At 36.6% G+C, this 16,318-nt stretch overlaps 1 protein-coding gene across 1 annotated transcript; it reads left to right on the top strand.

Moving 5' to 3' along the window:
* The first annotated feature begins 2,737 nt into the window (after positions 1-2,737).
* ednraa (endothelin receptor type Aa) lies at positions 2,738-16,231 on the top strand. Its single transcript, XM_079265128.1, has 8 exons — positions 2,738-2,888; positions 3,764-4,300; positions 7,486-7,613; positions 9,582-9,780; positions 11,978-12,130; positions 12,291-12,424; positions 13,573-13,681; positions 14,072-16,231. The coding sequence occupies exons 2-8, from the start codon at positions 3,821-3,823 to the stop codon at positions 14,207-14,209; spliced, it is 1,341 nt and encodes a 446-aa protein (XP_079121254.1). The 5' UTR covers positions 2,738-2,888; positions 3,764-3,820; the 3' UTR covers positions 14,210-16,231.
* Positions 16,232-16,318: the final 87 nt, after the last annotated feature.

Below are 16,318 nucleotides of genomic sequence, written 5' to 3'. Positions count from 1 at the left end.
TCCGTTCCAATCAGCAAATGAGTTTCCAGTAATTTAAATGTTCCCCACTGCTGACCAAAACTTACTTAAAAACTATGAGATATTCAATGCTGCAATTAAAGAAAACATGATCCATTTAATTTCAAATTGGTGTAAATATCAGAATTACTCAGCTAAGTTAAGAAAAGTACCTACAAATGATTCAAAGTAATGAAATTCCATTTTCAAGAACAGTTACATTTATATCATTAGGTAATCGCGAATACATTATAATATAAACAATATTATGCCTTGAATGCACCATATCTAAAGCATTTTCAAAATTGTAGTCTGATATTGTTTCATGACAAACTCATTCAAATCATGAGGTCTTCGACAACAGCGTAGTGCAATATGCTTTTCTGACTAACAAAAAACAGTGGAAGCCAACTTATTTTGTCATGTCTTCATTCATTCATTCATTCATTCATACATACATTATCTTAACCACTTAGTCCAATTAAGGGTCACGGGAAGGCTGGAGCCTTTCCCAGCAGTCTTTGGGCGGAAGGCAGGGTACGCCCTGGACAGCTCGCCAGTCCATCACAGGGCCATACAGAAACAAACAAACACTTACACTCATTCTGGTAGCCAATTTAGAGTGGGCATTAGAGTAACCAATGAACATATATATATATATATATATATATATATATATATATATATATATATATATATATATATATATATATATATATTTATTTATTTATACATATCTTTTTTTAATAATGTGTGATCGCTAGCTTATTTTTATTCCATCTTACAGAGCTCATATCTTTGATAGGTATGTGCATCACTGCAATTATCAGTGATTTTGTTCACCTTGTATTTTCCTGTCTGTTGTTACTGTGTTGTTGTTTTTCTTGTTTTCGTTTTTTTTTTTTTTTTTTTTTTTTTTTTTTTTGCAGCAGCAGCAGGTTGCTAGATTATCATTAACAGGACTCACCAGGTTATAAATTATTGTTTCATGATCTATTAATAAAGAAATAATACAGGGTGATATAATCCAACATCTGTGTATTGATTTTTTGTCTGGTTGCACATAACGCTCATCTATTGCCCAATCCTTATTTCTATCCTTCATTTAACATGTTCCCACAGCATTTCTTCATTCTGCAGCGATAGAGTGTCCCCCCCCTTTTTGGTTCTGGAGAAAAGGGTTAGATGACCGCTACTCATTAATCCCCACTAAGATGAGGCACCTTATCAATGCAAAATTAAGCTAGAAGGCTAAGTCTAAAATTTTATACCCACTGAAATGTAAGTTTCTCTGTAAACTGCAAGGTGTATTTGAATACTTTTGTAATCATGGAAGTTATGAGATTTGTTAAGATGTATAGTTATCACTAAATTCCATGCCAGGAAAGAATGAATAAAAATGAAAACAAGAAGAAAAAAACTAAACAAAAAACTTTTAAATTCCCCTAAAGAAATAAAGAATCATTTTGAAATTATATCGCTGTAGCGCTAACCTTCCATCAAGTGGTGGAACAAATTTCATCAAGAGAAGCAAAACAAAATTGGAAATGGACATTTTGGCACCATGTGGCCATCTGTTCTTAAGGACACTTTGGTTTTTCAAATAAACAGATCAATCTAACATTATCTTAAAAAGTTTAATTATATGTTGAAATGTATTTGGGTGTATAAAAATGAGTACAATTCTGACAGGTAATGCAGCAGTTTTCCATGACTTTATTAATTTTGCGTATATGAAATTGCTACTTTCTTTAAGCAGATGCTGCATCTGCCTTTAGGCAGAGCTGAAGACAAATTGTGGTGACTTCAATAGCCCTCTTCCTGCTCTCAGCTCACATCATGATAGATGGTCCATTTTAAAATCCATAATGCACACTGATGTACAAGCACTCTTTGTTATTGAAATTGAACTGTCTATTTCCATAACCCATGCATTTCTTATTGTAAGAAAACTCCCTCCATAAAAATTTTTTCTTTTTCTTTTTTACTTTTTTATTATTGCAATTTGGGAGTTTATTATGGAGGGGCACACTGTTAAGAAATTGCCTATGCATTTCTGACTCATCTTAGATTAAACAGTATTTATTTTCTTCTTCAAGAATTTCAAAGACAATACAGCATGTGATGTTGCAGTGGTAAGAATATGCCATTTGATTAAACCACTGATAAAGTTTTGAAAAGTAAAGGCTGTCTGATGGTTGGCTCCCATTTGCTGTCACGGCATTTCCCTCTTAAATGAAACAAACATCACACATGGACACAGACTTCCTGATGCCCTCATCCCTCCAGTGTCTGCTGCCTTTTGTGTCAGGAAGCCGTCATATGAAATGTATACGAGACATACGAAGAGTGAGGGGGAATTGAATGAGAAGGTAGGAGGGATTTAAGGAAAGGGCAGATTGAAGGGGCGTTGGGCTCCCAGATGCCCCTATCCCTGTGTGTGTGTGTGTGTGTGTGTGTGTGCTGCTGCTGTTGGAAATGACTGTCAGCAGGCGGTGCCTCTGAGAAGGAGGAGAGAGGGGGTGATGTTTCCAAAGGGGGCCCAGTCTGTTACCAAAGGGAGGTGGAGATTTTCTATCCCACCCAGTCAAAGTGCTCTGTGGTGCTCTGACATATACACACACACATTGATAGTCATACACACAACCTCACAGACATACACAGTTGAGCACACACACACTCAGACATACTGCAAACTCTCCACAGGAAACTCTGAGCCATAATGCGAAGGCACCTCAGAGCAGACGGGTGCATTGCTCAAACCAAGAGGGATACGGTGCAGCTTTGATAGTGCGTTAATTACTCATGTGATGTGATACAGATGTCTGGGGGCTTCAGCTGAAAGTTTGCCTGACGGTTTCCAAGGGGGCCAGGCAGACATTTTAGAAGCGGTAGGTGAAAACCAAACGTATTTATTATTTATGGATAGATCAGTTTGCGTGCTGTCACAGATCCCAACAGTGTCATGCTGATGCTAAACTGTGATGCTACTTGAAGGGCTGGCTGCTAAATAGTTCTTTATGTATTTGGTGACAGCAGGGACTTTGAACAGGAACAACTCTGGGCTATAAGAGTTGCCTGTGCTGTAACGTGATGAAAACAGCTTCACTATGGATCTGATAGTTTGAAACTTTATCCACCCAAAACCAGTTGTTTCGTGGAATGAATTTCTCTGATTTTGTCCAGAAAATGTGTTTTTCCCTCGAATATTGTATGTTTTTTACTTTAAATTTGAATCCTCATCAGTTTTTAATGTGAACCTTTTTTCTAATATTGTCCAAGTTTCTGAAAAATCAGCCCTGAAGCTCTTATCCATTGCTAAACAAAGAACTCACTTCCAGGTGTTTAAACCTTTCAAAATTAGAAACAGAAGGATAAGAAAGAGTTGGAGATATCATTTTGTGCAAATCCATGCAAACAATTTTGACCTAAAGACATAAATAACTGCTCATTCTTCTGGAAATTAGTGAGAGCAAAAGAGGTGCCCAAAAGGCGATGCCTCATCCTCACTGTCTGATTATTATAACTAGTTCTGGCATTTTTCATCTGTTCCTCCTTGGTAAAATCTTTTTGAAGTCTTAAAGACATTATTAAACTTCCTGTATATGAACTGAACAGGACAGAAATAGTTTTCATTTTTTTGTGTCAATTATGTTTGTCCATGAAAGACTTTACTATTTCTTTAGTTTGAGGTCAGAGCAGGTGATATGATGATTCTGAAAATAACCTTTTTTGCTTTCTTTCTTTTTTCCCCCTCCCTGACCAGTGACATATTGGGACAGTCTTTCAGTCAGTGAAATCAAAGTGCTCAACTGGTTCAATAATGGCCACCACAGCTGGGCATATGTTTATGCTAATGGTCTGTATGGCAGCCAGAGGAATGTGCCAGATAAACGGCGCTGAAGTGGAGGACTCTCTCCCTGGCTTTCCGATATACTCCACCCTCCAGTCTCCAGGTATCTACAGCACCATCAGCCCAAGCACAGGACCTAACCTTCCCTCATGGACCCCAGGAGCTGATGCACAAACTTTGGGATCCAGCTCTGAAAATGAAACAGTTATAAAGAGACTAGTGCCACCTCCAATGTGCCCTAGAAATCCCTCCATTAACAACTATTTTAAGTACATCAACACAGTAATTTCCATCACAGTCTTTGTGGTTGGCCTGGTTGGTAACGCCACCCTCTTGAGGATTATATACCAGCACAAGTGCATGAGGAATGGACCCAATGCCCTCATTGCCAGCCTGGCTCTGGGCGACCTTATCTACATTTTCATTGATATACCTATCAATGTATATAAGGTACAGTTTCACTCCACTGTTGCATGTTTAATTACGCTTTAACCTCATTTTCAAGTTGTTGAGTGGCAGGTCTGACTGCTGATATGATGAAATGCAGCAACAATGGAGGGGACACGCACAGATAAAGTGGAATATTACAGACAGGAATAGGGGAGGAGTGGGAAGGGGTCTGGGGAGTATGCAAACAGACGGGAAAGTATAATCAGTCAAGCCGTTTTATCTTCCTGGTGTGGTCAGATTAGCGATGAGAGGAGCAGGGATATGGTTGATTTAAATAAACACAGAAGGCAGGCTGCAGCCACACATACCTCTGGCTTTGTATTGACTGTATTGAATAGAGGTAATAATTACTTTGTCTAAAACTTCTTTTAATTGTTATCCATCAATTGACTGGTTCTAAACTCAGTTTTTCATTAAAGTCACATAGATGTATTCTTTAAAAAGTACTTTGTACTTTACTTGGTACAAAATAAATAAATAGGGGTAAATAGTAATTAAGATTAATGTTGTGTATAAATTTGTTAACATTTCTCATTTGCTTGAGGTCAATGGCTTGTCACATTTGCACTAATGAGAACTATTCATTGCATAGCAAGTTGTCAGAAAATTTAGAATAATAGATTTAGTAGCTGTTCAGTCTGGGAGTGTATTGAAAAGACTGGGTAATAAGCATGTGGGATACAGCTGGTTTCAGTTTTGCGTGTCTCACAATACTTTTGTTTACCCTGGACCACTTTAAAATATGAAGTGTTTGCGTGACTTATATAATAAATTGTTGCAAGGCTCCTGCCTTGGTTTGATTTATGCCAGTAAACACTGTCTTGTTTTGTGTAATAATAAAGAAAGATGGCAAAATGAAGTGATCAGTCAACCTGATCTTCTGAGCCACATTAAAGGATGTCATTTTCTGAGAGAAAAATGAGAAAGCCACCTGGTTAAAATTAACTTGGGACTCTGAAGGCACACCGACTTTGTAGTCTGAGCAGCACATGTGCAAGAGGAAACAAAAATCTTCTTGGGGGGGGGCGGCAGCTCCTGCACAAACAAAGAAACAGCCACAGTCACTGTGGTGAAAGCCCCCGTTCTCTTCCTTGAGGCAAGGACGTTGTTTCCGAAAACAGTATCCTTTGTTTTGTGCTGAGGGGGAAATTTATTTAATTTGACTTTTTTCTTCATTATAGTGTACATGAGTGGAAACAATACACTATAAAATGTTGAAACATTAAAACACATGATAGGAACATGTTATAGTTTTTAATTAATTCACAAGTCATTAACATGTCAGAAAAGTTCAGAATCACACCTCGATCAAACATTTCATGGGCCAGTTCAACAGTTAACATTGTAACCAGTTTGGGGATTTCATCTCATGCACATCCTGTAATGGTAAATTAAAATACAATTTGCACATTTTTAAAATATAAATACCTATATATTAAATTGAATACTCTACAAAGAAAAGATATTTAATGTACACACTGCTAAACTTTGTTGTTGTTTTTTTGTTTGTTTGTTTGTTTGTTTGTCTTTTTAAAAATATTTCCCTTTTTTCATTTGATGCCTGCAACACTTTCCAAAAACGCTGGGATAGGTTTACTACTGTGGTACTTCACCTTTCTTTACAACAACACTCAATAAGCATTTGGGAACTGAAAACACCAGTTGTTGAAGCTTGTTGCTTGGTGAACAACTTCATTTGCTCAACAGTCCCTGGTCTTTGTTATCCTATTTTGAGCCTGATAATGCGCCAATGGGAGACAGCTCTGGACTGCAAGACAGACCAGTCTAGTACCTGTATTATTTTACTATGAATCCACAGTGATGTACTGCCCAAATAATGAGTTTAGCTTGGTATTGAAGAATACTTGGCATTGTCCATACCATGTCTGTACCTTTTTTCTTGCTCTCTAGGCTACAAGAGCAAGAAAAAAAGGTTTTTTAACATGGTCAACTCTATAAAAATCTTTGTTTGCAATGGGACAGGGATCATTGCAGGGGAATCTCTGTGCTTTTATGTGCAATGAAGCCAGTTATTTCATGTTTGACAAGAAATTTTGTCCAGCAGGGCAGGTTGTGTACAAGACAGCGTAGGTGTCTTTAAATACCGTGTATTGAAAGAAATTTCGCGCACTCACCTTAAATGTGCGTCCAATCACGCAATACTTCTTGGAGCCCCGTGAGAAGAAATTTCTGTCCAACTGATGCATCAAGAACAAGCTACAAGCTATCCCCAGTCATGTCTGTGAAAACAGAAATGCCATCATTTTGTTCTCGTGGCCTCGAGAACAAGAAAAACGTTCTCACTTCTTGTGGAGGCTTAATACACTGCCATGCCATCACAAATTCTGGCTTTTAAATCTTGTATAGACAATATTTCAGATAGCCCTTTCCCTCTTTCGCCTGTTGGATATAGGGTCAATGATTTCCAAAAATTATTTGAAATGTGGACTATTTTGCATCAGTCCCTTTGAGATGAGTTCAGAATCAGAGAAGCCAACTGCATTTATAGGTGGTGTTGATACATAACTTTTGCCTTGCATGGTAAAATTTGAACTTGCACATGTAGATGTAGCAACAAAGTGTTAAGTATTCCTGAGCCCACGTGGTAATATCCTTTACACAATGGTCAAGTGCTTTTTTTTTTTCAATTTTCTTCAACTTTCATAGTTTTTTGTCACCCTTGTCCCAGGTTTTTAAATGTGTTGCAGGCATTACATTTTAAATAAGTGAGTAAACAAAAATAAAATAATAATAAAGTTCATGGAATTGGACACCGAATATAGTGGCCTAGTTTATTCAGTTTAAGAGCATTCAAAAGGATTTGCAAATCCTTGTATTCTGTTTTTATTTATATCTTTCACTTCATCCAAACTTCATTGGAATTAGGGTTTCTTCATGATCCTAACTGCTTAGTCCGATGAAAGGTCGCGGGGAAGCTGGAGCCTATCTCAACAGTCTTTGGGCAAAAGGCAGGGTACACCCTGGAGAGCTCGCCTGTCCATTGCAGTGGATTTAGGGTTGTGATTAATATTGTTTTTCCAGATATTTAGGAAACAACATAGTAGTTTAACTTGCATACTGACAAACATCTTACCAATGTGCATGTGATGAATATTGAACAATGGAAATATTTCCAAACTCCTTGGAGTCACATTATTTAAGTGTCTACTACATGTTTCCTTCAGCTCCTTGCATCACGTTTCCCGTTTGATGACAGTGATTTTGGCCTGTGTCTCTGCAAGCTGGTGCCCTTCCTACAAAAGGCCTCTGTGGGCATCACAGTCCTCAACTTATGCGCCCTCAGTGTGGACAGGTCAGTGCTCTCTCACACATCTCAATTTTTATTGATCAAATGGTAGTTTTGCCGAAAGTTTCCTACATTGGTGGTGGTTTATGCAGTTCAGTCACATCAAGAGGTTTTACAGTGCATGCGAAGCTTTAGTTATACTCAAGGAAATGCTTTAAATTACAACAACAAAAGAAGAAAGGTTGATATATATTATGTGGGACCAAAAACATTGGGCAAGGTTTTTTCTCTTGTTTATGACGTTTCATGAAACCTTTTCTTCAATTAAATCTGTGGGAATTTATTTAGTTTTATTATGGACATAACAACTGTTCTCATCACAAAGGGATTTCATCTGATATTATTATTCTACACATATGCAATGGTTTTCTAATGAAAATAAATCATATTAGTAGTGGTTATGGTTGTAGCAGCACCAATATTGCACAGATGCCTTGATCAATGCAACCTCTTCATTTACTAGCAATTACTGATGTGCAGAATTAGAAAAAAAATCAAACTAATTGGATTTGGCGAGCTAGCCTTTTGCCAATTAGCTCATATTTCAATCAAAACAAAATAATATTTGCTGCAGATTAATTTGTTCTAATGTAACTCAAGTAGTTAACTGATCTAGAAACTGATTTAGATCACTGCCATGACAAATTATGTAAACATTTTGATTGGATTCACAATAATGACAGGAAAACTAAAATAATCATTTTTCAGTTAGATCTTTTGATCCTTATTAATGTTGTATTGTCATCTGAGAACAACTTGTAGTTTTCCTGCTTTTCCATTTGTTGCTTTGAAATTCAGTGCATGTATTTTCTCTCTATAGAATTATGCATCTACTTATATATATATATATATATATAACATTTTGTACCCTTGGTTTGTGATATTTGTATTAGTCTGTATGGACAGCAGGTTGAGGAGTTCATAATATATTAAATAAAATCTTGATAGGAACTCTGGAATAAATAAATTATGGTCCTGGAGTCCTGAAGTTCAGTGTCATCTCTCTTATGCGGTATTCAGATTCAAGGATAAAAGGCTTTACCTGCTCTAAACAGGCTCCAAGGTCCAACCAGCCAGACAATTTTAATGACCTCTATTATGAGAAAAGGGCAGACTACAGTGCTCTACTGCTGTATTCAAGTCCACATGGTCTCTATTTGTTTCCAGGAAATGCAAAGCATATCTTCATCTGTGTGCATTATGAAACTAACTGGGTCCCTTTTGTATCTTCTGCAATGTTGTAGGAAGAGAAAAAGGTGGATACAATACCACTTAGTAAAATATAAATGCCGCCATGTTGTTCAACAGAGAAATTCAAATGTGTCATGAAAAATATATTGTTTTTGCCATAAAATCTTGATGCATGATTTTACTAAAACATTTCGACAAGTGGTTTCTATTAATGAAACAAACAACCAAACAAGTATTCAGTGCATGGGAAACACAAGCCAACACACAGACCTCTCTGCCAACATGGGCCAGTCTCGTTGGAGGCTCCACAAAAATATAAATATTAGATATTAAAGATAAACAATTGATCATCTCTTCTCATTAATTCTTAACATTCTGATAGTCTGCTGACTGAGCAGTTTGTTGTATTTGGTGTGCTGCCAGGCATGAAGACATTGTTAACATTGCCAGTCAGGAAGCCGTAAAAGAGACAACTTTACTGAATTACAGACTACTAATGCAAAATGTACTGAGTGTTTACCGAAATGTTTATTTTTTTAAAGAATATAAATATATGATGTGATTAACATTAAAATGTTGTATTTGCATGATACATGTAACATTAACTGTGCACAGTTAATGTCTAATTTTTATCCCGCGAGCACAAGATTTCATCATAAAAGTTGGTGAAACAATTTATTTGTGTATTTCTTTAATCTTCTTAGCTTATCTTATACACTGATTTAGTTTTGCATATGCAAAGCATCCCATTAAATATTGGTTTTGTATTCTCCTGTGATGCAGGTACAGGGCTGTGGCCTCATGGAGCAGGGTGCAGGGTGTGGGCATTCCTCCCTTCACAGTCATCGAGATTGTGACTATTTGGGTGTTGTCTCTCGTCCTGGCAGTACCTGAGGCTGTTGTCTTTGATATGGTCACCTTCAACTACAACAATAATACCATGCGCACTTGCATGCTTAACCCAAAGACAGAGTTCATGAAGGTATTTATTGTCTTTTCTATTTATTTTGTTCCATTTTATGAACACTTCAGAAGCAGTCAGACTTTTTTTAGGTTAATTGGGGACTTTGGACCTTCTTCTCCATACATATTCATCACACGAATAATTCACACATTCTCAGTAAAAGTTTGAGAAAGTCTATCTCTTTCTCATATTTTACCCTTTATTTTGTTTTTAAAATATCTATAAAGTGATATTAATAGTAAAATTCAAAACACAAGTGATTTTATACAACAAATATTTATCATCAAATTTTATTTTGTCTGTTACTGAGTTTGTTGGGGGTTTTTTTAGCCTCAGGAAACGGCAAGCATAAAAAACACTGACTTTGGGTGTAAGAAGACTGAAACTACATCAACTGTCAAATGTAGTAAGATAAAGAAAAAACATTCTTGGAATAATGAGTTAGGAAGCTTTCCTATTCAAGCATTACATAAAGTTAAAGTGCACCTTAAGCCTAATGTCCGCATCACTTTAAATGCATTTGTTATTTGCTTTGAGTTTGAGTGTTTTTAATGGATCACTAACTGCTAATGCACTATTTTGATTATATTTGGATGTATATTTTTAGTGCATCAATGCAACTGTAAAAACAATCGCCTACACTTTCTACTTCGGCTAAAAATATACGGAAATAGCTGCATATTATCGAGACACCAAGAAACTGAGGGATGCAGTCATACTAAAAAAGTTTTCTCCAAAAATCCTGATTTTAAAGTAAAGGATAAAATTAAGAGATAAATTGTCTCAGTCCTGACTTGTTTTTCCCTTTCGTGATTGTGGCCTTTTCATGTCCTTGGAGCACATAATTGATTGCAGGCCAAGTGCAATTACTGAGGCCTTGGGGCCTTAAGATGAGCCACATGTGCCTTTATGAACAAAACTAAAGCAATCTCCCAAATATCAAAATAATGCTGAAAGAAGCAAATGTCCTTAACATTATAATTTAATAGCAGAAAAACAGAACTTACATTTCTCATCATTTTATTGTCAATTGCTTCTTATGTAGTAGGCTACACCAGGCTTGGGAGAAGCTCTGCAATACAAGATTTTCAACAATTTGTATAGGAAGATTTGGTTGCATTTTTATGGTTTTGAAAATGGGGTGTTCCAAAAGAGCACATTTATCACATTTTGTTTTAAACTTTGGGCCATAATGGCATGACCATTGTAGAAATTGTGTATTTTTAGAGTTGCTATTCTAATATGGAGCAGCATTCACAAAGATTTTGTTTGCAGTGAATCTTTGGTATTTTTCATCTTATCGTCAAACGTGAAATTTACTACTACTAAAAACAGCCAGCACAATATTATCATGTGAATGGCAGAGAATATGATGTTTGCCACTAACAAATCTTGGTTACAGCTATTTCAGTCAGAAATGTGGACAAATCACAGGCTTAAAGTGGAACATTATGAGCAGTTTCCCCTGCCACAGGTCCGTAGTGGACATTTCCAATATTCTCAAATTACCCTGCACTGCATATCATTGAGACGATGCAATGAGCAAACATGTTAACCACGCCAAATCCACCAAATCATACAATACTTCTCGAAACCCCATAAGATAAAAGTTCTGCTCGGCTGATGTGTCAAGAACAATTCAGTTTAATTCAACTTTATTTATATGGCATCAAATCCCAGCAATGCCATCTCAAGACGCTTTACAGACAGGAAAAAAAATATAAATAATGCCAATTCATAATAGTCTATATAAGGAAACCAATAGATTGAGTTGGAGGATCCAACTCAATCTCCCATCCTGGGCAAGCACACTGACGACAGTGGGAAGGAAAAAACTCCCTTTTAACAGGAAGGAAACGTCTTGCAGAACCCGACTCAAGGACAAGCAGCCATCTGCCTCTGCTGTGTCGGGGGAAGAGGACAGAAAGACAAAAGGAACTGCTAATCCCGGCCAGGGAGACCTGAGACCTGCTGAGACAGGAGACATACATGTTAATTGTGCAACACTGTTACTGGGGAGGGATAAGAGCGAGAGTATGAAGAAGGCTTTAGATGTGAAGATAAACATACCGGACAACTCTAAGGATGTTTTGTGCAACATAAAGAGCTTGGTCAGACAGCACTTCAGTTTTTTACTCTAAGGTTGCTTGATAAATCATAACATAATTACATTTAGAATTTAATGAATGTTGTTGCCACCCTTGTTTGTCTTTAGTTCTATATAGCTGCTAAAGACTGGTGGCTGTTTGGCTTCTACTTTTGTGTACCATTGGCTTGCACTGCCATCTTCTACACTCTGATGACCTGCGAGATGCTCAACCACTGGAATGGCAAACTTCGGATCGCACTCAGTGAACACCTCAAACAGGTTAGACAACACTTCAAAATAATAACAAGTTCTCCAATCTTAATAAACATGACTATGCCTGATTGACTGTCAGCCATTTCTGTAACATTTTAACTTCCATTAAGCATAAACTTTGTTTCTTCTTTAATGGCAGAACATTATCTGGTATTTTTGTCCACAGAGGAGGGAGGTGGCCAAAGCTGTCTTTTGCCTCGTGTTAATATTTGCCCTCTGTTGGTTCCCACTGCACCTGAGCAGGATTCTTAAGAAGATGGTTTATCACCAGAATGATAAGATGCGCTGTGAGCTGCTCAAGTGAGTTTTTCCAGGAACACACATACCAAATTTACTTAAAGAATCCAAGATTGTACTTTTGGTATCTTTTACATTAACTTTTCATGTTTTAGTTAGAAAAGTTTAGAAAAGTTTAGTTTAGAAAAGCAAACAGATTTTTCTCAAGCTGTACGATGAAACATCCCACCTCATTACTTTTTGTCCCTTTAAGGCCACCACCTCATGTTAAGAAGGACTGACTTGTAGAAAATGGTGCCATACACGTAACTGCTCATCCTTTAAAATCGTTTGCAAGAAAAACAATTTTGGCATGCATTAAAAAAAAATTTTTATGGTGATGTATATAACCGAGGGGAAATTAAATGAAGTAGCGCGAACACTGGCAGAGCAAATCAAATGTGATCTTTGAAAAGCCAGAAATAAATGCGGACCAAACATGTTTCCATTAGTTTGAAGCAAATAAACTCTTGTTTTGTTTTGCCAGAAGTGTTATAGACAATTCTGCCAATGGTTATAATTCAGCAGAACAAGAAGTTATCTTAAACAATCCTGAAGGAGTGAAAAAAAAACTTCCATGAAAGTAAAATGACCAGTTCTCTTGTAAGAAAAATACTTTGATCTCTGGGATAATCTTTCATGCTATGTCATATCTGGGAGGGGGCTGGTGAGTCACATGAGCTCAGGCTAGAAACAGCTTATGAGTCATTTTAAACTTTGCCAGGTTTGAGAAGTTACTTCCATCAAATCCACATCAATACAGACAAGACTTTTTACTTCATGTAACCATTAAAGTGTTAAAATGAAATCGAAACAGCAATGGAAACCTGGTGTGAACCTCTTACATTGCAGACCTTTTAGAGAAAAAAAAGAGAGATCTCATAAAACTTACCAAGGCAAATGCATCATGTTAAACCAAAATAATGAGTTCTTTTGGTTTAGTTGAAGTTGGCATGGTAGATCTTTAACAATCTTCCCTGCAGACAAAAACAGACAAAGGGAAATTATCTTTTATTACTCTTACCAGGTAGAAATAAATGCTTTTCAATACATCAGTGACAAAAGAATAACCACAAAAATAGCATTACATTCTCTTTAAAGCTATAAGGGAAACACTGAGGTAAATTATTTTCTTTTCCCAGCTAATCTTCTCATCTTTTCTTTATATTCAGCTTCCTGCTGGTCCTGGATTACCTCAGCATCAACCTTGCAACAATTAACTCATGCATAAATCCCATTATATTATATTTTGTCAGCAAGAAGTTCAAAAACTGCTTTAAGGTAAGTTACCTCTCATTACAATTTAATGTAGCGCATACACTTGATCATTCTTATCTATGCACACATACATACTTACCCAACTATCTCAGTTAGCCAGCCTTGGGAAGCAATTAAACTCAACCTTTTGCTCATGAGTCAGAGGCTATGATGGTGATGACATTGCATGAGCAACATGTAAAAGCAGTCTGATGATGTATGTAGTCACATTACTGACTGAGATTACACACATCTGTCGAGGGAATGGGTCTGGAGATAAACCATACCCTAAGTTTGCATGTTAATCAGGTTTGTGGGAATAAATGAGAGACTAGCTTCACATGTGGGAAAAACATTGTGGTAAATACCACCATGTTAAAATGCTCTCTCTACTCTCTTCACATGTTTTCTAAGTCGTGTTTGTGCTGCTGGTGTTATGCTGACAACCAGCTGAGCAGCACTGGGCCGATGAACGGTACCAGCATCCAGTGTAAAAGCCCAGAGCCCAACAACCTCCACACTGACCGCAGCATCAGGAAAGACAGCAAGTGACAGCTCATCAGAGGAGTTTAAGGCTTTTAGCTGTATGAAATGCAAAAAATATTAATGCTATGTATTCATCCAAATCATACTTTTATCAAACTATGCTTGGACTACCGAAGCAACACGAGTCTGAGCATGACATATCAGGAACTGGAAGTAAAAGGCATAAACAATGGAGTGAGTTTCCTGAGCCTTTCAGCTGGCTTAACTTCTTAAGAACAACTTTGGTTCCCACACCCACGGACAGTGACACCAAAGCTGGAGAGGAGAAGGGGGAGAGCAGGATGAGGAGGGCTTTTTTAAGGGATGCAGCTGAACTCTATAAATTGCTCTCTGTCAGGAGCCAAGCATGCTATTCCTGTAAAGGGCAACACCACCGGGAAGGATGCTATACAGAAGGAAAAAACTGACTGTTCGCTGTCAGGAGGGTAAAAAAAAACACGAGTATTAGCTGTTCCCAGGAGTTCACCACTCACTGACAATAAAAACTGAAAAGCTTGCTGATAGGAGCAACTGTTAATTTTCACGTGCATGGCTCTGCTGTGTATATTACTCATTTTACTGAGATGCATTGTAGTATAATTACATGATCATTTGGAGCTCTTTAGTTTGATGTTTGACACTTTGCCTTTTCTGAATAACAAAAAAGGAAAAAGGAATGTCTCTAAGGAAAATCAAAAAGTTTTGACAAAAATGTTAACTGTTTTAATGAGATAAATGTTGATTATGAGCTCTGTGTTGTACATGGACTTAAAACAATATTTTGCAGGAGAATTATTTAATGTGTCAGGATCTGCCAAAAGAGTAAAAAAAATTTTAAAAAAAGAGAAAAAAAAATCTACAAAATTCTGAACAAGGTTGGAAATTTTTGTTGAAACAGACTAGTCCAATGTCAGGATTTCTAATACATAAATCCAATGAAGCTTTATTTTCAAACTTGTATTGCAAAAACTGATATTATTATTGAATGAAAATAGTTTTTATTCCCACAAGACTGTGAATTTTACCATCCAAAACCATCGGCTTACCATCCAAACAGTTATAATATCATCTAGGCTTGTATAACCCGTTGAATAAATATCTGCATAGTGTGCTGTATTGTAGTAATGATTAGAAGTATTTTACAGTATTTTACTCAAACCACATTATAATTGTTATGACATATGCAAACATAATGCAAGAAATGTTACACACTCCTAACATGAAGAAAGGTTGAACATTTTAGGAAATATGTTTTAAAATAGTTTAGTAAGAAGATGTTGCTCTTATGCACAGTGGTACAGTCAGTTGCTTGTTTCATTTAGCATCAAGACAGAATGTAGAAGAAAGTGGGTGGTCTGCTTTGCCCAAAATCCCCTAGTTTGTTTTTTTCATTTAAGCTTTCCATAAATATAGCCTCAGTTGATGGATGATGTTCTGAATTGCTGATCCAAATTATTCAAACGTTGTGACATTTAAGCATTCATTGTTGACTTGTTCAACTATAATGTCTCACTGTCTATTTTTATGTCTATCAGGGTGAATATGTGTGTGGTTGGGTTGTGTAAAAATACTCTGGATGAATCTTACAACTGAAAAATATAAAAACTATCAAATATACAATAAGTTTAGCTGATTTGTAAAGTTAGCTATAACTTTAAGTACTACAAGTGAGTGAGTTATTCATTACTTTAATGGATTCAGTTCTAGACTCTTTCCTGTACAAATACATCTATGTAGTCAATAAACGAACTAATCTAACTCATCAGCTTTTTGCCTCTAGCTTTATATTTAACAGATAGACGTGAAACTGGGGCATCACATCTAGACAAATCCTCTACACAAATGAGGATATTTCCCAATATGTCTGTATTGTATTGGGCTCAAAGTAAACTTCCACATAATATTTTATATTTCATGTGTGAATATACATAAACCTGTGTGAGTTTGAATGTGTGCTTGCATGCATGCGAGCTGTTACTTGCACTTCTATTGTTGGAGTGTTTTGCACACTTGTGAAGAACAAGCAACATCCTCTCTGTCCCATATCATTTTACCACTATTCATTAAAAGCAAATCATCAGAATTTGTGGTCAGTAATTTTATTGTTATTGATTTTTCTTGTTATCCTTATGTAAA

Source organism: Telmatherina bonti, assembly GCF_933228915.1.
Source record: "Telmatherina bonti genome assembly, chromosome: 3".
NCBI lineage: Eukaryota > Metazoa > Chordata > Actinopteri > Atheriniformes > Telmatherinidae > Telmatherina > Telmatherina bonti.
Note: the sequence above shows the minus strand (reverse complement) of the source record. Positions and strands in the feature narration are given on the sequence as shown.